The following is a 21,554-nucleotide window of genomic DNA, read 5'->3' on the forward strand; positions in this document are numbered from 1 at the left end:
TGCTTGGGGTGACTCCCCTTTGTTGTACTGAAAGTAGCCAATCCTTGAGGCTTGGTGCACACCCTTTCTGTGTAATTCAGGCCACTAAAGTCTAGAACTGCAATCTATAGCTGTGATTTTCTTTTGTAGTTCTTAATTGGGAGTGGGGAGTAGGCAAGGGAAGGGCTCACAGATTACTTTGAAAAATCTGATGGAAAGCTGTGGGTTCTTTCCCCAGAAAAATGAACATAAGCATGTGGACATGACATGTTGTGTTGGAAAATGCTGGCTTGGTAAACTTGAGCAGCTAATGCAACCCCCAGCAGGCTCCTTTCTCTGCCTTGGCCTCGCTGCCCTCATTGTTATACCTGCTCCCAGGACTCCAGGTTGATGTCTACGTCTCTTTCATGAGGTAGTTTTACCCATACCAGCCAGAACTCCCTCTGCCTCATTCTTTTTGGAATGAGTCAGAGTTTTCAAAGACTTTCTTGAGGTTCAACTCAATCGCAAGCTCCCTCTGGCCATGTTCTGTGTTCCTTTCTGAAAATACTGTCAGATTTGTAAAGCAAAACCATTCTTTTATGAAGCTGGTTCTGCCTATTTTTATCCACCTTCTCTCTCACCCCAGCTTTTGAAATGTGTTGTTTTTGCTTCTCTGATTAGTGTTCTGGTCATGCAGAGAAAACCAAAGCTCACGGATAAAGGCCAATCAGGGCTTTGAAAGACACACTCAACTCCTCCAAGGTAGAAATGGTTACACTTTACAATGAACTTGAGCAGAATAAAATGTGTCCAGGGAAATATTAATAATTTTGTGACAGGCATAGACTGAACCTTGGAAGAAATAGAAAAATTAATCTTTGGGTGGCAAAGGATCCACAGCCTCTGGAATGTCCTTTGTATTGACTCTTAATGAAGCTCTGGAGGTGGAGAGTCTAATTAGAGAAACACGTCTAGGGCAGAAGGGTGTAGAGTCTGCTCTATATTCACTCACAGCGGAGGAGACAGTGGGGCTCAAATTCAGCCCCAAGTCCATGGCATCTGCTGAGTCTGTCAGGAAAGGGTGCCCTTTTAAAATTCATCTGTTTAAAGGGGTGCTTTGTTTTTCTAATTCTCACAAGGCACCAGAGGTTAGCACAGTGATTTTCCTTCTTTTTTTTTTAGAGATAGAGTCTCACTTTATTGCCCTGGGTAGAGTGCTGTGGTGTCACAGTTCACAGCAACCTCCAGCTCTTGGGCTTAGGCGATTCTCTTGCCTCAGCCTCCCGAGTAGCTGAGACTACAGGCGCCCACCACAATGCCCAGCTTTTTGTTGCAGTTGTCATTGTTGTTTAGCTGACCAGGGCCAAGTTCAAACCCGCTACCCTTGGTATATGGGGCCAGTGCCCTACGCACTGAGCCACAGGCACCACCCTCTTTTTTTTCTTTAGAGACAGAGTCTCACTATGTCACCCTTGGTAGAATGTCGTGGCATCACAGCTCACAGCAACCTCAAACTCTTGGGCTTAGGCGATTCTCTTGCCTCAGCCTCCCAAGTAGCTGGGACTACAGGCGCCCGCCACAGTGCCTGGCTATTTTTTGTTGCAGTTGTCATTGTTGTTTAGCTGGCTAGGGCCGGGTTCGAACCCTCCAGCCTCGGTGTATGTGGCCGGCACCTGACCCACTGAGCTATGGGCGCCGCCTGGCTACCAGTTTTGATGTTGCCTTTTCAGAAAAGTCCTCTTTGGCATTCCTACACTAGGGAGAAACATGTCCAAATGCCCTGTCTCTTGGTCTTCAAGGTAGTAAATTTCTGGCCTGTCTTCTTGCCAAACTTCTAATTAGTCTGAAGCTATTATTCTTTGAATAACTTTTGGATTCTTTGGTGTTGGTTGCAAGGAAACCATGAACTCAGAGGGGCACAAGTCAGGGGAGTTCTTATCCTTTGTAGAGTTTCTCCTCCCTCTGGATATTTGAGAAAACCTACCCAGAAAAAACAACCAGGAAGATTTAAGGATCAGAGGAAGTCATCATAGGAGACAACACTCCTTCTTCATGCCTCATGAAAGAGGACCACAAATAGACAGGTCTTTGGGAGACTTCACGACAACGTGCCAAGCCCGTTCACTTGCCCCATTTGAGCAGCATCCCGTGGGTGTGTGATAAGAGAGGCTAAATGACAATCTGCATTTGACAAACCCAGGAAAATGCATTTGCTCTTCAGAAGGTGCAGCTCTGGGAAAATCACAAAAATAAAAAAAAAGAAAAGAAAAAAAGCTCACAGCCTGCAGAACCATGCCTTTTAAATGTGGCTCAGAAATAGCTAGCAACATTAGTAATAATCACTGTCTTTGCTCATTCCATTCAATGTATCCTCGTACTTTAAATTTGATGCCTTTTGCTAAGAAAAGGGAGAGAATTGGTAGAACAATGACAGAAAAGGACCAAAATGTAATCTAGGTTATGCTCAGAACAGATTTAATGTGACTTAGGAAAAGGCCAAGGAGGAGGGCATTTCATTAGACAATCGACCTGAAAGTCAGCCCTAACCTAAGTCACCTACTGGGCGTGTTCATTTCTATTTATAGTCAAAGATACTGACTATCTAATGACTGATTCTGGGAATGCAGAAGATTTATGTGGACAAAATAATAGTGCTGATGGTCTGGGAAGGGTAGTCCATCCATCATGGAGGAAGCTAACCTTGTTTTCATTTGCTAGAAATGTGCAGAACTTGTTTAACTCTTCCCATATCATTAAAGGGAAAGAAAAACCCAGAAAAATAGTTGTATTTAGGAGTAACAGGGCACACAGGCCTCTGTATGCCCTTGAATTCTTACAGAACTCGTATGTATTTGGTGAGGGACTGTTTCAAGCGATCTCTGAATCAAAGGATTGCTTTTACTTGACATGATACTTCAGACAGCTTTGATCTTGAAGTTTGGGATACATTAGGATGGGTTTGAAACCTATCCAACGGAGAATGATGGAGCCCTGCATATCAACTATGCAAGCATCAAACATACTGAGATCCGACTTAGTCAATAATTCTGTGGTTATTTTAGACCAGGCTTCTATAATTACATCTTCATTTTGCTTGGTGGACGGGGATATTTCCAACATAGGAAGCAGTAGCCTTGCCTTTCTTGTTCCTCTAGGTAAGCAGCTGAAGCCAGATGGATTGGAAGCCCAAGTCCAGCATGTTATTAAGTTGTTCTACAAGTTATTTCAGAGAAATGGACTTACCATACCACTCGTCAACCCATGCAAAAGCCTGTCTATGTCCAATCAGCAGAATGTCTCGGACCACCTAAAAAGGAATAGAAGGAGATGGAAATAATACCACGGCGATTAATAACTACCTGGAAAATAGGTTGGTCGCAATTCTGACAATCCTGATGATTACAGAGTTCTCAGTTCCTCTGTCCATATGTGATGATAATTCTAGGCTGACATGCACAGATGTTGTTTGCCCCCCAGCCCAGCCATTTCCATGGTGTGCATATACTTCCCAGGTTAATCTCTTTGGCTTATTTGAGAGAAGGGCTCATGGTGCCTACAAATTAATGACAACTACTTGGTAGTCACACAGCAGTGATACGAATGAATGAAGTTTTTCTCTTCATTCATCTTTTCCTTTGTGGGAGCGGGGTGAGTCCCACTGGTGCCAGGCCATCCTAAACATTGGAAATCTACAACACTTTTCTGGCCAGCAAGTCGCTTCGAAGCAAAGAGCACTTAACATTCCCTCTTCCCTGATGAAGTACCCTAAATATTGATTCAATTAAAAAAATAAACGAAGGTTTGGGATATAAGATAGGTAAATATCCTTTTAGGCTTGACTTTCACGTAATAGCAGGAAAAAAAGAAAAGAAGTTTGGTCAACTTTTATTGAAAGAGATGAAAAAAGATACCTGAAGTAGAACAAAACATAATGGGAATGTTAAACTTGACTAGAGAAAAAAAGCAATGAAGTTGTTTCTAATGGTGACATATCAGGTGATAAAAGGCTAAGGAAAATAATATACACCGTGTGTGTGTGTTACACTCTTCTATTTCATATTATACTTTTTGTCCTGTATAAATATGCCTTTTTTTTTTGAGACAAAGCCTTAAGCTGTCACCCTAGGTAGAGTGTCGTAGCATCACAGCTCACAGCAACCTCAAACTCTTGGCCTTAAGCAATTCTCTTGCCTCAGCCTCCCAAGTAGCTGGGACTACAGGCGCCCGCCACAATGCCTGGCTATTATTTTTTGTTGCAGTTGTCATTATTGTTTTAGCTGGCCCCAGCTGGGCTCGAACACGCCACTGTCAGTGCATGTGGCCGGCAAGCTATTGGTGCCACCCTAAATATGCCTTTTTACATGTCTTGGAGTCTCACAATTTCCCCCCTACCCCACCAGCATTCCTTTCTTCCTGCCAAACAAATCCAGCAATTGTCAAAAACCTTTCATGGAAAGTTCAAGCATGTTTCAATAAATGAAGGATGTTAATTTAGTGAATTTTCAGAAACAAGGAAAGCATTACATAATGAAGTGTTTATTGCTCTAGGCCTCGGGATATTGAGCGAGGCTTTCATGCCTTGCAAGTAGGGAATATATAATGAATATAGGAAACAACACGCAGGCATACACACTTGAGTGCTGAGTGTGTCAAATTCATGGAAATCAAAAGAACAACATCCAGGCACCAGTAAATATACCCCATTACATAAAGCACAACACAGCTGTTGGCTGGAAACAAGGATTCAATAATGCGCTAATGGCTCGCTTTCGAATATTTTTTCCCCTTAACTGTGAATAGATTCTTAAAAAAAAAAAAAAAATCACCAAAAGACAAAGGTGTTCAGAGAAAGGCACCCTTGGCACCTTGAACTTATGCAAATGCTAGCCTCAGATACTCATCAGCGACTCATGTGCCAGAGCAGGTGTGTTTTTGGGGTGTCGATAACACTCCATTCTATTTGAAAGTGGGCAATGAGAATGCTTGTGACCAAAGCATAAAGCTTACCAGGTATGTTAAAGAAAGACATTCTCAAAACTGGCTAAAGTCATCTGTGAGAAAGAAAACACAGCAATCCCTGGGGTGATGGTTAAATATGCTTTACAATAGGAAATGAAACTCACTATGATTCTGGCCCTAACATGAAGAGATCATTTTGCATTAAAAAGTTGCAAAGAAAATAAAAAAATAGAAAGGGATTTTGTGGGGAGTCAAAGATAGAGCCTTCGATACAAAACTGAGGCTGGATACAAAACTGAGGCTGGAAAGTGTTTACTCTGGGAGCTGCGAGTGTCTTCTTGTTTAATGACCAGGACATTAAACATGGAGATCCCAGAACGTGATTTCTATGTATTTTACTCCATTCCCACCCCTGGGTGGCAGAATGGGATCTGGAGCTCAGTAGAGGACTGACATAAATCTCTGTTCAAGAAAACACTAAGCGGCTCAGCACCTGTAGCTCAGCAGCTAGGGCACCAGTCATATACACTGGGGCTGGCAGGTTCGAACCCGGCCCAGGCCAGCTAAACAACAATGACAACTACAACAAAAAAAAGCTGGGCGATGTGGTGGGCGCTTGTAGTCCCACCTACTTGGGAGGCTGAGGCAAGAGAATCACTCAAGCCCAAGAGTTTGAGGTTGTTGTGAGCTGTGACATCACAGCACTCTACCAAGGGGGACATAGCTTGTAATCCTAGCACTCTGGGACGCCAAGACGGGTGGATTGCCTGAGCTCTTTGAAATCAGTTCGGGCTGGAGCAAGACCCTGCCTCTAAAAAATAGCCTGGCATTGTGGCAGGCACCTGCAGTCCCAGCTACTTGGGAGGCAGAGGCAAGAGGATTTACTTGAGCCCAAGAGTTGGAGGTTGCTGGGCGGCACCTGTGGCTCAAAGGAGTAGGGCACCAGCCCCATATGCCGGAGGTGGTGGGTTCAAACCCAGCCCCGGCCAAAAACTGCAAAAAAAAAAAAAAACCAAAACCTCCAAACACACACACACACACACACACACACACACACACACACACATATATATGAGCTTAAATACTTAAATCTCCAAAAAAAAAAAAAAAAAAAAGAGTTAGAGGTTGCTGTGAGCTATGACGCCACAGGACTCTACTGAGGGTGACAAAATAAGACTCTAGTTCAAAAAACAAAACAAAAACAAAACAATAAAAAAAAAAAAACCCACCAGGGATGCAAGGCTGGTTTAACATACGCAAGTCTATAAACGTTATCCACCATATTAACAGAGGCAAAAATAAAGATCACATGATCCTCTCAATAGATGCAGAAAAAGCATTTGATAAAATCCAGCATCCTTTTCTAATTAGAACACTGAAGAGTATAGGCATAGGTGGCACATTTCTAAAACTGATTGAAGCTATCTATGACAAACCCACAGCCAATATTTTATTGAATGGAGTAAAACTGAAAGCTTTTCCTCTTAGAACTGGAACCAGACAAGGTTGTCCTCTGTCACCTTTACTATTCAACGTAGTGCTGGAAGTTCTAGCCAATACAATTAGGCAAGACAAGGAAATAAAGGGAATCCAAATGGGAGCAGAGGAGGTCAAACGCTCCCTCTTTGCTGACGACATGATCTTATACTTAGAGAACCCCAAAGACTCAACCACAAGACTCCTAGAAGTCATCAAAAAATACAGTAATGTTTCAGGATATAAAATCAATGTCCACAAGTCAGTAGCCTTTGTGTACACCAATAACAGTCAAGATGAGAAGCTAATTAAGGACACAACTCCCTTCACCATAGTCTCAAAGAAAATGAAATACCTAGGAATATACCTAACGAAAGGAGGTGAAGGACCTCTATAAAGAAAACTATGAAATCCTCAGAAAGGAAATAGCAGAGGATATTAACAAATGGAAGAACATATCATGCTCATGGATGGGAAGAATCAACATTGTTAAAATGTCTATACTTCCCAAAGCAATCTACCTATTCAATGCCATTCCTATCAAAATACCAACATCGTACTTTCAAGATTTGGAAAAAATGATTCTGCGTTTTGTATGGAACCGGAAAAAACCCCGTATAGCTAAGGCAGTTCTCTGTAACAAAAATAAAGCTGGGGGCATCAGCATACCAGATTTTAGTCTGTACTACAAAGCCATAGTGCTCAAGACAGCATGGTACTGGCACAAAAACAGAGACATAGACACTTGGAATCGAATTGAAAACCAAGAAATGAAACTAACATTTTACAACCACCTAATCTTTGATAAACCAAACAAGAACATACCTTGGGGGAAAGACTCCCTATTCATTAAATGGTGTTGGGAGAACTGGATGTCTACATGTAAAAGACTGAAACTGGACCCACACCTTTCCCCACTCACAAAAATTGATTCAAGATGGATAAAGGACTTAAACTTAAGGCATGAAACAATAAAAATCCTCCAAGAAAGCATAGGAAAAACACTGGAAGATATTGGCCTGGGGAAAGACTTCATGAAGAAGACTGCCATGGCAATTGCAACAACAACAAAAATAAACAAATGGGACTTCATTAAACTGAAAAGCTTCTGTACAGCTAAGGAGACAATAACCAAAGCAAAGAGACGACCTACACAATGGCAAAGGATATTTGCATATTTTCAATCAGACAAAAGCTTGATAACTAGGATCTATAGAGAACTCAAATTAATCCACATGAAAAAAGCCAACAACCCCTTATATCAATGGGCAAGAGACATGAATAGAACTTTCTCTAAAGACAACAGACGAATGGCTAACAAACACATGAAAAAATGTTCATCATCTCTATATATTAGAGAAATGCAAATCAAAACAACCCTGAGATATCATCTAACCCCAGTGAGAATGGCCCACATCACAAAATCTCAAAACTGCAGATGCTGGCGTGGATGTGGAGAGAAGGGAACACTTTTACACTGCTGGTGGGACTGCAAACTAGTACAACCTTTCTGGAAGGAAGTATGGAGAAACCTCAAAGCACTCAAGCTAGACCTCCCATTTGATCCTGCAATCCCATTACTGGGCATCTACCCAGAAGGAAAGAAATCCTTTTATCATAAGGACACCTGTACTAGACTGTTTATTGCAGCTCAATTTACAATCGCCAAAATGTGGAAACAGCCTAAATGCCCACCAACCCAGGAATGGATTAACAAGCTGTGGTATATGTATACCATGGAATACTATTCAGCCATTAAAAAAAATGGAGACTTTACATCCTTCGTATTAACCTGGATGGACGTGGAAGACATTATTCTTAGTAAAGCATCACAAGAATGGAGAAGCATGAATCCTATGTACTCAATTTTGATATGAGGACAATTAGTGACAATTATGATTATGGGGGGGGAACAGAAAGAGGGAAGGAGGGAGGTGGGTGGGGCCTTGGTGTGTGTCACACTTTATGGGGGCAAGACATGATTGCAAGAGGGACTTTACCTAACAATTGCAATCAGTGTAACCTGGCTTATTGTACCCTCAATGAATCCCCAACAATAAAAAAAAAAAACAAAAAAAACCCCACCAAGACTCTCAAATTTGTTTGAGTCTGCTATTACCACATGCTTAAGTTACAAGGGTTCAAGAGACTGGTGATCTATTCCTTGGGTTTAAATTTAAAAGTTAAACTTTTTATTGTCAATTGGCCCCCGATCTCAGTAGACCAATCCATCTAAGTAATAAAAAGCTCAATGTAATGAGTGGCGCCTGTTGCTCAGTGAGTAGGGCGCCAGCCCCATATACTGAGGCAGGTTCAAACTCGGCTCCGGCCAAACGGCAACAAAAAAATAGCCTGGTGTTGTGGTGGGCGCCTGTAGGCCCAGCTACTAGGGAGGCTGAGTCAAGAGAATAGCCTAAGCCTAAGAGCTGGAGGTTGCTGTGAGCTGTGACGCTACAGCACTCTACGGAGGGTGACAAAGTGAGACTCTTGTCTCAAAAAAAAAAAAAAGAAGCTCAATGCATTAAGGTTAAATTCCAGTTACATTCCAAAAGAATTTCAGAAAGCTATTCTTTATCAGTTTTTAAGTGGAAAAATAAACAGCTGGCCTATCTGGAATGTAGAGATAATCTGAGTAGTATTTATTTTTATGAAAGTGGGAGCAGCTACAAAGGGCAATGGACAGCATTACATTTCCCATTTTTCCCTCATGAGGATAAAAGAGTCATGTTAGAAACCCATAGAAAACATAAATCATCACCAAGTGGGTTCCCGCTATGAAACAGCTCAAGGCCAAAGCGAGAAGTATGTTTCCAAAGCCTCCCTTCCCAAGTACGCTCACACAGCAGACCTGGAGGTCACATAATGAGAGAGGAAATGTAAAACCTCTATTAGTAGAAGAAAATTAAACCTGCACATAAAATGCATTTTCATCCAAAAAGTGTTTTTTGGATGCAGTTACCTGATGTTGGCTCAGCCCTGGAGTATTTGTTGCATATCACGCACTCCAACTAGACGGTAAAGAAAGTTACCTCGTCCAAAGCCCAGGAACTGCTGTTGGATTGCTTACCTTGTGTACAAATTGTTCCACTCTGGTCTGAAGCCCCCAGACCTCAAACTTCACAGTCACCAGCTTGTAGGAGCACATAATGGGCTGGTGACTGTCTCTCCAGCCTTCTCTTAACTGTCCCCGTCCTGTCTTCTCTGACTTGAAGTGTTTAGGGTCCTAGGAAAGATATATTAAAGAAATTCATACATTAAAAATAACTTCTGCTGGGCTTGGTGGCTCACACCTGATATCCTCACATTCTGGAAAGCTGAGGGGGGTGGATCACCTGAGCTCAGGAGTTTGAAACCAGCCTGAGTAAAAGAGAGACCCTGCGTCTACTAAAAATAGAAAAATTAACTGGGTAGGTGTTGTGGCAGGTGCCTGTAGTCCCAGCAACTTGGGAGACTGAGGCAAGAGGATCTCTTGAGCCCATGAGTTTGAGCTAGCTGTGAGCTATGACACCATAGCGCACTACCCAGGGCTACAGAGTGAGACTCTGTCTAAAAAAAAAGAGATAATAGGCTCAGCACCTGTAGCTCAGCGGCTAGGGCGCCAGCCACATACACCAGAGCTGGCGGGTTTGAACCCAGCCCAGGGCTGCCAAGCGACAATGACAACTAAAACCAAAAAATAGCCCAGGCCTGCCAAACGACAATGACAACTACAACCAAAAATAGCCTGTAGTCCCAGTTACTTGGGAGGCTGAGGCAAGAGAATCGCTTAAGCCCAAGAGTTTGAGGTTGCTGTGAACTGTAATACCATGGCACTGTACCCAGGGCCACATAGTGAGACTCTGTCTCAAAAAGAAAAAAAAAAAGAGATAATACTGATAATAGTAGGTAAGAGAGCCAGAGGAAACCTCTGGAGGTGATGGATAGGTTTATGGCATAGATAGTGGGGATGATTTCATGGGTATATCCTTAGCTCCAAAATAACCAAACTATAGTATACATTATATACAGTTTTTTGCATGTAATAAGAATTTAAAAGAATGTTGAATTTGAGCATAAAAAGAGAAGACTAATAAATCAAGAGCGATGTCACCAGAGAGGGCATGGTGGATAATCTCCAAAGACAGCCACCATCAATCCTCCCCCCCGCCCCTCCCGTGTAGCATGATGTTCCTTTAATCAAGAAGTGGAGTCTACTTCTCTCTTCTTGAGTTTAGACTGGTCTATGGTTCTTTTTGACCAAAAGAATGCAGAAGAGAGAATGCCAATTTAGACTTTCAGGAGAAGCTAGAAACCAGAAACTGGAAGCCTGCCACAATGTAAAAAATACTAGTCTAATTACCTTAGACCAGCGGTTCTCAACCTATGGGTCGCAACCCACAGGAACTGTATTAAAGGGCCGCGGCATTAGGAAGGTTGAGATCCACTGCCTTAAGACCACCATGCTGTGAGGAAGTCCAAGACAGTCAAGTGGTGCAGGCAGGTGGAGAGACCCTTAACTAGATGTTATATTGTAGTTATCCCAGGGGAGGCGTATGACTGAAAGGCCACCTTAGATATTTCAGTCCAAGCATGTACTGTGAAGATCAGATCTGCCCAGCCAAGTCCAGTCCAGACCGCAGAACTGTGAGAAATAATGCACTGTGCTTGCTTTAAGTCACTAAATTCTGGAGTGGATTGTTATTCAGCAAGAGGTAACAAAACAGGGCGGCGCCTGTGGCTCAGTGGGTAGGGCGCCAGCCCCATATACGGAGGGTGATGGGTTCAAACCCAGTCCCTGCCAAACTGCAACAAAAAAAATAGCTGGGCGTTGTGGCGGGCGCCTATAGTCCCAGCTACTTGGGAGGCTGAGGCAAGAGAATCGCCTAAGCCCAAGAGCTGGAGGTTGCTGTGAGCTGTGAGACTCTGTCTCTAAAAAATGAGACTCTGTCTCAAAAAAAAAAAAAAAGAGGTAAGAAAACACATGCATTAACCAGATCCCCATAGATGAAGAGAATGAATGCTGCTTTGTTCTTTCACGGAGCACACCAGAAGTTCACACAATCAGCCACAAGCCTGAAAGCTACAAACAAGGAAAAGGATTGCTGCCTTTTAGCTCCTCTGAGTTAAAACACGGGAGCTGGAGTTAAACAGGTAAAGGTTGTTTCTTTCCCCATCTGCCTTTTGACTTTCCTGCAAGCGAGGCAAATGGTGGGTGTCATTAACGGCACGTAAACAACTATCATGTGGCTTAGAAGTCATGGCTCCCGCCTTGTGGTTGGCCAGAATAGGGACAGGCAGACCCTCCTGAATGTGAGTGAAGGTTGTCCTGCTTGGGTCAGCAACTAGGTAAAGGTAGAAGCAAGCCCAGGAAAGCAGGAGGCCACAGCTCCCAGCGGCCCAGAGTACCAGGAGAGAATGAATACAGGCCACAGAGAAAGGAGAGCAGGCGCTTGAGGTAGGGAAATAAAATAAAAAACCAGGCCATGCCCCCCAGATCCTGTACAATGGACCCATGCAGGAGGCCTGCATTTGGAGGCACCTGGGCCACCTGGTCACATCCCACGCTGCCCTTCCTGACTCATGGCTGATGACTTCTGAGTCCAAAATGGTACCTGCTAGAATCTTCATGAACATTCCAGGTCCACTCTCTTCATGAGTAAAACAAGACTCTGCCATACTAAAAATGGAGCTCCGGTGGATTGCATTCCCAAACAGTTGAGAATTGTGGGGCCTTGTAGCAAACTTTGGTTCAGAATAATACTGGAAAACTACGGCTTATACCCCCAGACCATGCAGTTGCTTGTATCTCTGTGATTCTTGATTGCATCACAAAATTATAAAATTATACTAGGCTATTGAGAAAGTTTTAGGAAGAGGCTGGATGGGAGTGACAAGTACACTGTAGTTTCCAGATTCAGAATAGAATTTTTAAGCTGAATGAGATAATTTGGTTTTATGTCCTCAATTTTATTTTTTATTTTTTGATGTCCTCAATTTTAAAGATAAGGACACCAAAGCCCAAGAGATGTGAGATGTGCCCCCTTAATCACAGCTCTTGGTAACAGAGCTGCAACTTGAATCCCAGCCTCCCCTAATTCTAGCCTAATGTTCTTTCCACTACATTTGCTTTTAATATTAAACAGCAAAAGGGTGTTTTTGGTTATAGCCAGATGCCAAAGAAGCGATTAACAATTGGGCTTTTTATGGCAACAGTGTGTCCCGTTTTTTGCAGCCTTGGTGTCATGTCTACAGCTGTTGATTTCATCTAGTCAATATGCAACAAGGCCTATAATTAAGGATTCACTTTCAAAGAGCTGGAGGGAGGTGTGGGAGAAGGCTTCACTAGAGGACTCCTTCAGTCAAAACTGCAGTTCAGAAATGAACATCCAACTGAATCCTTTTGAATGAAGACGGGCCCAAAAAAAGAAGGAGGGGTGGGGGAGAAAGAAACCAAACCACCAGGTCTTATCTGAAATCCTCTGATCACATGCACACTTCTCTTTTCGCAATCTGCCCTCTCCCTAACTCTCCTCCCCACCACATCTCAATACACATTTCCTCTTGCAGTCATTTTCTTCAACTCTTATTTTGTCACTTGGGTTTGTGAACATAAGTGTCTCAATTGCCCCATTCCCACATTGGTTGACCTTTCTTACAACCTTTAAAACCATATACGTGTGGTTTTTTATTTCCCTACCCCAAACATATATATGTATATATATTTTTTCTTTCTGGTTTGTGTTTCTACAGCTTCTGCACTAGTTTGGTCCTGATTCAAACTCTGCTGTAGCACTTATATCATTCTTTACAAAAGAACAGCATAGTTTTATGTTTTAAATGGTCATTTTCAGGTTTTCTTATTTTATTTTATTTATCTTTTTTGCAGTTTTTGGCTGGGGCTGGGTTTGAACCCACCATCTCTGGCATGTGGGGCCGGTGCCCTACTCCTTTGAGCTATAGGCACTGCCCTCTTATTTTATTTTTTATTTTACTTATTTATTTTTGAGACAGAGTCTCACTCTATTGCCTTAGGTAGAGTTCCGTGGTGTCATCATAGCTCACAGCAACCACAAACTCCTGGGTTCAAGAGATCTTCATCCCTCAGCCTACAAATAGCTGACACTTGGTGCTCATCACAATGTCCAGCTAGTAGGTTTTCTCATTTTAAAACGAAGTTTATAAACCTTAACCGCTATCTCCGATGTCACAAATTCAAGATTTGGCCTATTATGGAATGTCATAAAGCCTGACTTCAGAGTGACGGAGAGTTTACACGTCTTGAAACTCCTGCTGGATCCCAACCCAGAGCAATCAAAAAACACATTGACAGTTCTCTGCAGTGGGTTAAAGGTGACCCCCCAAAAGATACATTGTAATTCTCACCCCCAATATCTATGAATGTGACTTATTTTGGGGAAAAATATCTTTGCAGATACAATTAAATTAAGAATCTCAAGATGAGATCCTCTTGGATTAAGTGGGAAAGCCCTAAATTCAATGACAAGTGTTCTTACAAGAGATGGAAGAGGGGAAGACAGACATATAAGGTCACTTGAGGACAGAGGCAGGGATCGGAGTGATGTAGACATAAGTCAAGGAATCCTGGAGCCACCAGAAGCTGGAAGAGCCTCACCTTGATTTTGGACTTGGACCCCCAGAACTGTGAGAGAAACTTGTGGGGATGAGCATCAACCCCCCAGTGCTCTGATCTAATTGACCGTGGGTTGGGGTCTGGACATCAGTGGTTCAAAAGCACCCCAGGTGATCTGGATATATAGCCAAGGTTCAACCACTGCTGCAAAGCGCAAATATTATCTCCAATTCCAAAAGAGGAGCCAGGAACTCAGAAATGATCAGCAACTTCTCCACAGTCTTCCTAGACCAGGACTCCTAACCTGCTCTGGTCTGAATGTTTGTGTCCCCCACTCCCACAATTCACATGTTGAAACTTAATCACCCATATGCTGCCATTAGGAGGTGGGGCCTCTGGGAGGCAATTAGTGCCCTTATAAAAGAAACTCCAGGGAGGGTCTTTATCCCTTCTGCCATGTGAAGACACAGCTAGTAGGTACCATCCATGAACCAGAAACAGGTCTTCACCAGACATCGACTCTATTAGTGATTCAATCTTGGACTTTCCAGCCTCCAGAACTGTGAAAGATCAAGGTGTGTTGTTTAGAAGCCCCCCAGGCTGTGGTATTACCAGCCAGTCTTCTGTTATAGCAGCATGAATGGACTAAACACAAGCCCTATACATGTGGACAGGGCATTCTTGTCTGGAATTCTGGCACAACACAGGAGAGCTTCAGCCCCCCCCCCATCTGTGGAATGGTGTTAATAACTCCCTTGCGGGTCTGTGCAAGGCTTCAACGGGGTAACGTGGGCCATATCCCCAGGCCAGCCTGGTACATGGAAGGTTCATGGTGAACAGGAGTCAGCCTAAAGTGATGAGCATGGTATGGGAATGCAGTTTCTTCCAATCTTATTAAATTCTTAGGAAGAAAAGTAGTAGCACTATCCCAGGGGCTAAGGAATTACTATGAGTTGATTGTTATCCTGTAGTCAAATATACAGAAAAGGGATGATACTCTCAAATAAAAATATGGCAACAGCATACAGGTTTCCTTGTGTGAATGAATAGCTGGGTTCTGGATGAGCATTTCCATTTTCTGGAAACTGTCACCTGCCAGCGTCTACAAGTGTGGCAATTGAAGAAATTTCAAGACGAAGGTTCTTGTTTGTTGGACATTATGACCAAGTTCTGAGCCTGGGACAGGAGATAGTCTTCAGTGCTCGGAACTAATTTCTTTCCCTCTTTCTCTTATGTCGCAGAGGCAGAACACCTGTTCCAAGTCAACAAAATCAGACAAAGCAGGGTGCCCAGACTGCAGGCTGCTCCCTTAAGGAATTTCACCTGGGGGCCTCTGGTACTGCATGGTCCCAGCCAACCAGGGAGCTTCCCCAGCACACTGGATGCAGTGGGCAGCTGCCTTCTGATGGCGGGATTGTCAGTCTCAAAGTCAGAGAGGCTTCGAGCATCTTAAAGGTGACCTACAAGCCTTTCTTTTGAAAAGTTGAGCGTCACATATGGGTATATTCTATCCTTTCCTTCTAGTAATCTTCCAAGTGATAGTGGGGCTCTTTCCTTAATACAGTGGTCCTCAACCTTTTTGGCACCAGGGACCAGTTTCATGGATGACAATTTTTCCATGGACTGGGGGTGGGAGGATGGTTTCGCGATGACTCAAATGCATTACAGCTTCACCTCAGATCATCAGGCCAAGATTGTGCAACCTAGATTCCCTTGGGTGCAGAGTTTACAGTTGGGTTCTTGGTCCTATGAGAATCCTATGCTGCTGCTGATCTGGGACGAGGCCGAGCTCAGCTAAGGTGGTGATGTGAGTGCTGGGGAGCGCTGTAGATACAGATGAAGCATCACTTGCTCCTGCTGTTCACCTCCTGCTGTGCAGCCTGATTCCTAACAGGCCACAGACTGTTTCCGGTCTGTGGTGCAGGGTTTAGGGACCACAGCTCTAACGGGAAACATGAGATCTTTCATTCTCTAGGACTGCTGTAACAAACAACCACGGACCGGGGGCCCCAACCAACAGAAATATATAGTCTTATAGGCTACACGTCCAAAATCAAGGTGTCAGCAGGGTTGGTTCCTTCTGAGGGCTGTGAGGGAGGGTCTGCTTCATCCTCTTTACTGCTTCTGGAGTTTGCTGGCAATTCTTGGAGTCCCTTGGCTTGTAGACACGTCACTCTGGTGTGACTGCATGGCATCTTGCTGTGTGTCTTCACATCGTCTTCCGTCTGTGCTTCCCAAGGATGCCTATCATATTGCATTAGAGCCCGCCATAATGAGCTCATTTGGACTTGATTATCTTTGCAAAGAAGCTAATTCCAAATAAGTTCACACACGGAGGTATTGGGGGTTAGGACTTCAACATATCTTGGGGAGAGGGGTGCACAATTAAACCCGTCACAGGAGTCAAAGATGTTTCCATAAAGCAACTGTTCCAGATTCTCTGTCTACTGTTGCACTGCTCACTCACTTCGTCACAGAGCCCCGAACCCCGCTGAGTGACGTGGAAGTTCTCCGAGAACAATGTTCCTAGTTCTGGGGTCCTGCCCAGCTCCTCTAGCCCCGTACCTGGCTGGCGGAAATGTGTCAGGCTAAAGTGCTTCTGAGTGAGGGTTTACATATACATATATACATACATATATATATAAAATACATATACACATATATATAGTACATGTGTATATATACACATATGTATTATATATGTATATATTATATACACACATACATACTTTTTTATGTATTACATATGTATATGTCTGGGTAGAGTGTCATAGCTCATAGCAACCTCAGACTGCTGGACTCAACTGATCCTCTTGCCTCAGCCTCCCCAGTAGCTGGGACTATAAGGCCTGCCATTATCCCTGGCTGTTTTTAAGAGACAGGATCTTGCTCTTGTTCAGGCTGGTCTTGAACCCCTGAGCTCAAGTGATCTACCTGCCTTGGCCTCCCAGAGTGCTGGGATTACAGGGTGAGCCACTGCACCCGGCCTGACTGAGGGTTTATAAATTCATCCATCATGAGGCCTCTGGCTCTGGCTGCTGCTCATATTCCCCAGGCTTGGCAGATGGCAAATTGGTCCAGTTAAATCCTGGACAGGGCTGACCTGAGGCCAGGGCTGTTCCCCCAAGGCCAGATGGACTCAGCTGTCCAACCTTCCCTTCAGCACATCTTTAGAAGGCTTCCCCTCCAAAAGGCCAGCACACCTGCAGGCCCTGTGCAACTTGTGCTTGGACAAGGCAGAACAAAGGTGACACCAAGGGCTTCTTTGCTAGGGCAGCCCACGTGAAACTCAGTCTTTTGGAGAGAATCAGTCTCCCACCTGGAAGGTGCAAGGTGAAGCAGCCCCCAGGGGAATCTTGGTCCAGCCCAAGCTGAGCTTGCATCTCCGAGGCGATAATTTTAGCTGATGTTCACTGAGATATTAAAGTCTCCATGATTAATTACGCTTTCAATTTGAACCTCAAAGGACAATAACCAGCAGGGGCTTGCCCTGTTAATTGAAATTAGAAGTTTTTGATAAATGCTAAATGAAAAAAAGGCTAAGCAGGAACCCCAGCCAGGAACTGCTACATTATGTAACTATCACGTTTAGCCCTAAAATAGGGACAAATGAACAACACATATGACACGTCAGATTTTTTTTCCCCATTCTGTAACTTTCCCTGAAGATTCTGAGGTGCTGCAGATATTATTCTAATTCCCCTTCAATGAACCACCAGTAATACCAGGTAAAATTTAACACTGAATTTAGCATAGGATTTCTTGAGCTTGAATCCTAAGAGGGTGACATGTAAAATCTAAGGCAACTTCCAAGAAGCTAGTCCTCAAAGACCACATGGTAAGTGGTTCCATTCATTTGGAATGTCCAGAGCAAGGAAATCTAAATCTCTGGTGACATTAAGAAGACTAGTGGTTGCCTAGGGTTGGGGTAGGGGTCTAGGTGGAAGGGCAGGCAGGTGATAGCTAAAGCGTGTAGGGTTTCTTTTTGGAGTGATGACATGTTTTAAATTTGACTGTGGTCATGACTTTGCAGAGGGATGAGTATGCGAACATTCATTGAATCGTATACTCAAAATGGGTGAATTGCATGGTCTGTGATCTATATCTCAGTAAAGTTATTTTTAAAAAAATTAAACTAAGGAGTTTTCAGAGTGTGCTGGAGAACTGACCTAAAACTTTACTGAGAAGGTCACCACTCAGCATAGGCTTAAAAAAAAAAAAATAGGCTTAAATGCAAATTGTGGCTAGAAGCAGTCAGTTCTTGCTTTGTGAGCAGTTTAATACTTAAAGTGCTATTTTCAAAGCGTTTGCTTTTGGCACTAAAGCGTGCCACAAACAACAGAGGTTTGGGCTAGTCCTCCGCACAGTGGTTCCATTAAAGGAGCTTGACTCATAAGGTACATCTGAGGTGTAGAAAGGCCGAGAAAAAGGTGGTCGTGGTGAGGGGAGTGTTTCCGTGTGTGTGTGTTTTACACTCTTCTCAGTTATAATTTAGTGCTAGAAAGGCTCGATACTCACTCCTTTTATGTATTTATTTTCTAAATTTCAGATTAATATGAGGGTACAAATGATTAGGCTACAATGTTTGCATTTGTTAGGTAAAGTCCCTGTTGTAGTTGAGTGCTGCACCCAGGAGGTGTGCCATATACCCTTACATTGTGCCCATTAGGTAGGAGCACACACATCCCCTCCCTCCTTCCCTCTCTCCCCAACTAGAATGGAATTGAGTTTCTCTCTTATGTGGGTGTGTATTAGATCGTCTACTGGCCTCATATTAGTATTGAGTACATTGGATACTTGCTTCTCCATTCTTGAAAACTTACCACTTTTAAAAGAGAGAGGATGAAAATGGGAAATTTGAGCTCACACCACAAAATCACTTAATAGTCTGTGGCTTCCAGCCCTGACGATAACCACTGCTGATGCTCTTCAGGGGCTGGGAAGAAGAATAAGGCAAAAGAACCTCAGAGAGGTGGTCAGAGAATGTCAAGGATGGAAGGAGGGAAAATAATCCTATGAGCTCATCAAGTGCCTATGTCAAATACTTTATTTTTATTTTTTTGAGACAGAGTCTTAGTGGGTTGCTCAGTGCCCGTAGCTCACTGGTTAGGGTGCTGCCACATGCACCAAGGCTGGCAGGTTCGAACCTGGCCCAGGCCTGGTAAACAACAATTATGACAACAACATATTAAAAAAAAAAAGCCAGGCAACATAGTGCCAGGCGACATAGTGCTATTTTTTGAAACAGTGTCTCACTTTGTTGCCCTAGAGTGCTGTAGCATCACAGCTCACAACAACCTTAAACTTTCAGATTTAAACGATTCTCTTGCCTCAGCTTCCCAAGTAATTGGGACTACAGGTACCTGTCACAACACCCGGCTATTTTTTTTCTGTAGTTGTCATTGTTGTTTAGCAGGTCCGGGCAGGGTTCAAACCCGCCAGCCTCAGTGTATGTGGCTGGCCCCCTAACCATTGAGTTATGGGCGCTGAGTGTCAAATACTTTAGATACATCCCCACATTTAATCCTTGTGGTGGAATAAGAAATATATTGGGTATTTGTCCCTCTTCCAGAATAAGACTCCTCTCGAGATTTCCTAACGATAGGAGGGCCTTTTGTGCTTTATAACACATGTGGGGGCCCTACATAGCCTCAGGATGGGACGGTCAGGAGAAAAACCAAATGATTGGAAATTTCACCCCCACCTGCTGACCCCTGGGCTGGGGGCACACCCAGGGAGGGTATGGAAGGCCCCCATCCCTAAAACCTTGCCTGATGCCTCTCTTCCATTTGCCTAGTCCTCAGTCATATCCCTTATAATAAACTGGTGAACACGGCCAGGTTAGGTGGCTCACGCCTGTAATGTTAGCACGCTGGGAGGCTGAGGCAGGTGGATTGCTTGTGCTTATTACTTTGAGACCAGCCTAAGACCAAGACCTCATCTCTAAAAATTAGCTGGGTTTTGTGGTGGGCACCTGTAGTCCCAACTACTTGGGAGGCTGAGGCAAGAAGATCACTTGAGCCCAAGAGTTTGAGGTTGCTGTGAGCTATGATGTTACAGCACTCTACAGAGGGTGACAGTTTCAAAAAACAAAACAAAACAAAACAAAACCCTGATACACATAAGTGTTTTCCTAAGTTCTGTGAGCCTCTCTAGAAAATAAATCAGCCTGAGAAAGGAGTCATGGGAACCCCTGATTGACAGCTGGTCAATCAAAAGTGGGGAGCAGCCTGGTGGGACAGAGCCTGTTAACTTCTGGGATCTGATGCTAATTGCAGGTTAATAGTGTCATGATTGAATTGAATTGTTGGGCACACAGGTGGTGCTGGAGAATTGTAGCACTGGTTAATGTCATAGAAAACACCCCAGAACTCTCCTCATAACAAAGCCATAGTTACTAGTGTACTGGAATCTCCATTTTGTATGATGCCCAAGAGGTGCCCCTGACCTATCGTAGGCTCATGCTCTTGTGGTTTCATCTTGGACTTCGTCATGGGCTCCATAATGCCACCTCCTTCAGGAATCTCCAAATGGGCAGCAGGCACCATCCATGACCCTCTATAAGCCTCTGGGGACACTTAGTAGTCTAGTCTCACTCCAGTCTTGCAGGATGGCAGCACTAAGGTGGGCCCACATGTTCTTTTTGAGACAAAGTGTCACTATGTCACCCTTGGTTAGAGTGCCACAGCATCACAGCTCACAGCAACCTCAAGCTCTCGGGCTTAAGCAATTCTCTTGCCTCAGCGTAGCTGGGACTACATGTGCCCAACATAATGCCTGGCTATTTTTTGTTGCAGTTGTCATTGTTTAGCTGGCCTGGGCTGGGTTTGGACCTACTAACCTCAGTGTATGTGGCTGGTACCATAACCACTATGCTACAGGTGCTGAGCCATGCCCACAAGTTTTAGCTCAGCAAATAGTCAGCTTTTTTGCAGGTGATTCTCTCAGAATCCTCCTGTTACATGGCTTTGGGGTTGAGCAAGTAGTGTATCCCCAATTGCTGTGAGAACACCCCTCTTCCATCTCCATATACGGCATGGGAGAGGGGAAGAAGTGGGTGACCACAGCTGCAGCGAGGGGGCCATCTGGGCTGCCTCCTGCTGAGCAGCAGGCCCCGGGGAGTACTTGGCCTCAGTGATCAGCAGCTGCCTGTAGAATGTGGAGTCCTAACTCCTCTTTGTCCCCAGCTTTGGGCCTGGTTCCCAATTCCATAGCAACAAGAGACGTCTCCCTAACATCCTGTTATATAATACTGTTCCTTTGGCACAACAACTATACTTGAAGATCACCTCTAATGAAAACCAATAAGGGCATTCAGGGCACAGTGGCGAAGACCCTCCACTACACCCCATGTGACAGTGACAGGCCAGGAACCTAGCTCTCCCAACAGCCTGTGTGCCAAGCTCCTCTGATAAAGGAATCTTATTAGAATCTGGCTCTGTTTGCAGCCTTTGAACTGGGATTGCCTTTTGTGTGACTGTTCCTACCCACTCTGATTTTAGCTATGTTCTTTAGATGCAGGCCATGAAGAAGCATTAATAGCTTGGGTTCCTGCTGAGAATATATAGTTTGGCCCATAGATAGCTCA

The 21,554-nt window shown here is 44.0% G+C and overlaps 1 protein-coding gene across 3 annotated transcripts in view; it reads right to left on the reverse strand.

Moving 5' to 3' along the window:
• The window catches only part of PITPNC1 (phosphatidylinositol transfer protein cytoplasmic 1), a 278,262-nt gene that overhangs the window by 13,893 nt on the left and 242,815 nt on the right, over window positions 1-21,554 (reverse strand). For all 3 annotated transcript variants that reach the window (XM_053570825.1, XM_053570827.1, XM_053570826.1), the window contains 2 exons: window positions 9,464-9,619; window positions 3,205-3,268 (listed from right to left, as the gene is read on the reverse strand). In XM_053570825.1, the coding sequence (XP_053426800.1) occupies window positions 3,205-3,268; window positions 9,464-9,619 (220 nt within the window). The remainder of the gene's footprint in view (window positions 1-3,204; window positions 3,269-9,463; window positions 9,620-21,554) is intronic.

Source organism: Nycticebus coucang, chromosome 18 (genome assembly GCF_027406575.1).
Source record: "Nycticebus coucang isolate mNycCou1 chromosome 18, mNycCou1.pri, whole genome shotgun sequence".
Taxonomy (NCBI): domain Eukaryota; kingdom Metazoa; phylum Chordata; class Mammalia; order Primates; family Lorisidae; genus Nycticebus; species Nycticebus coucang.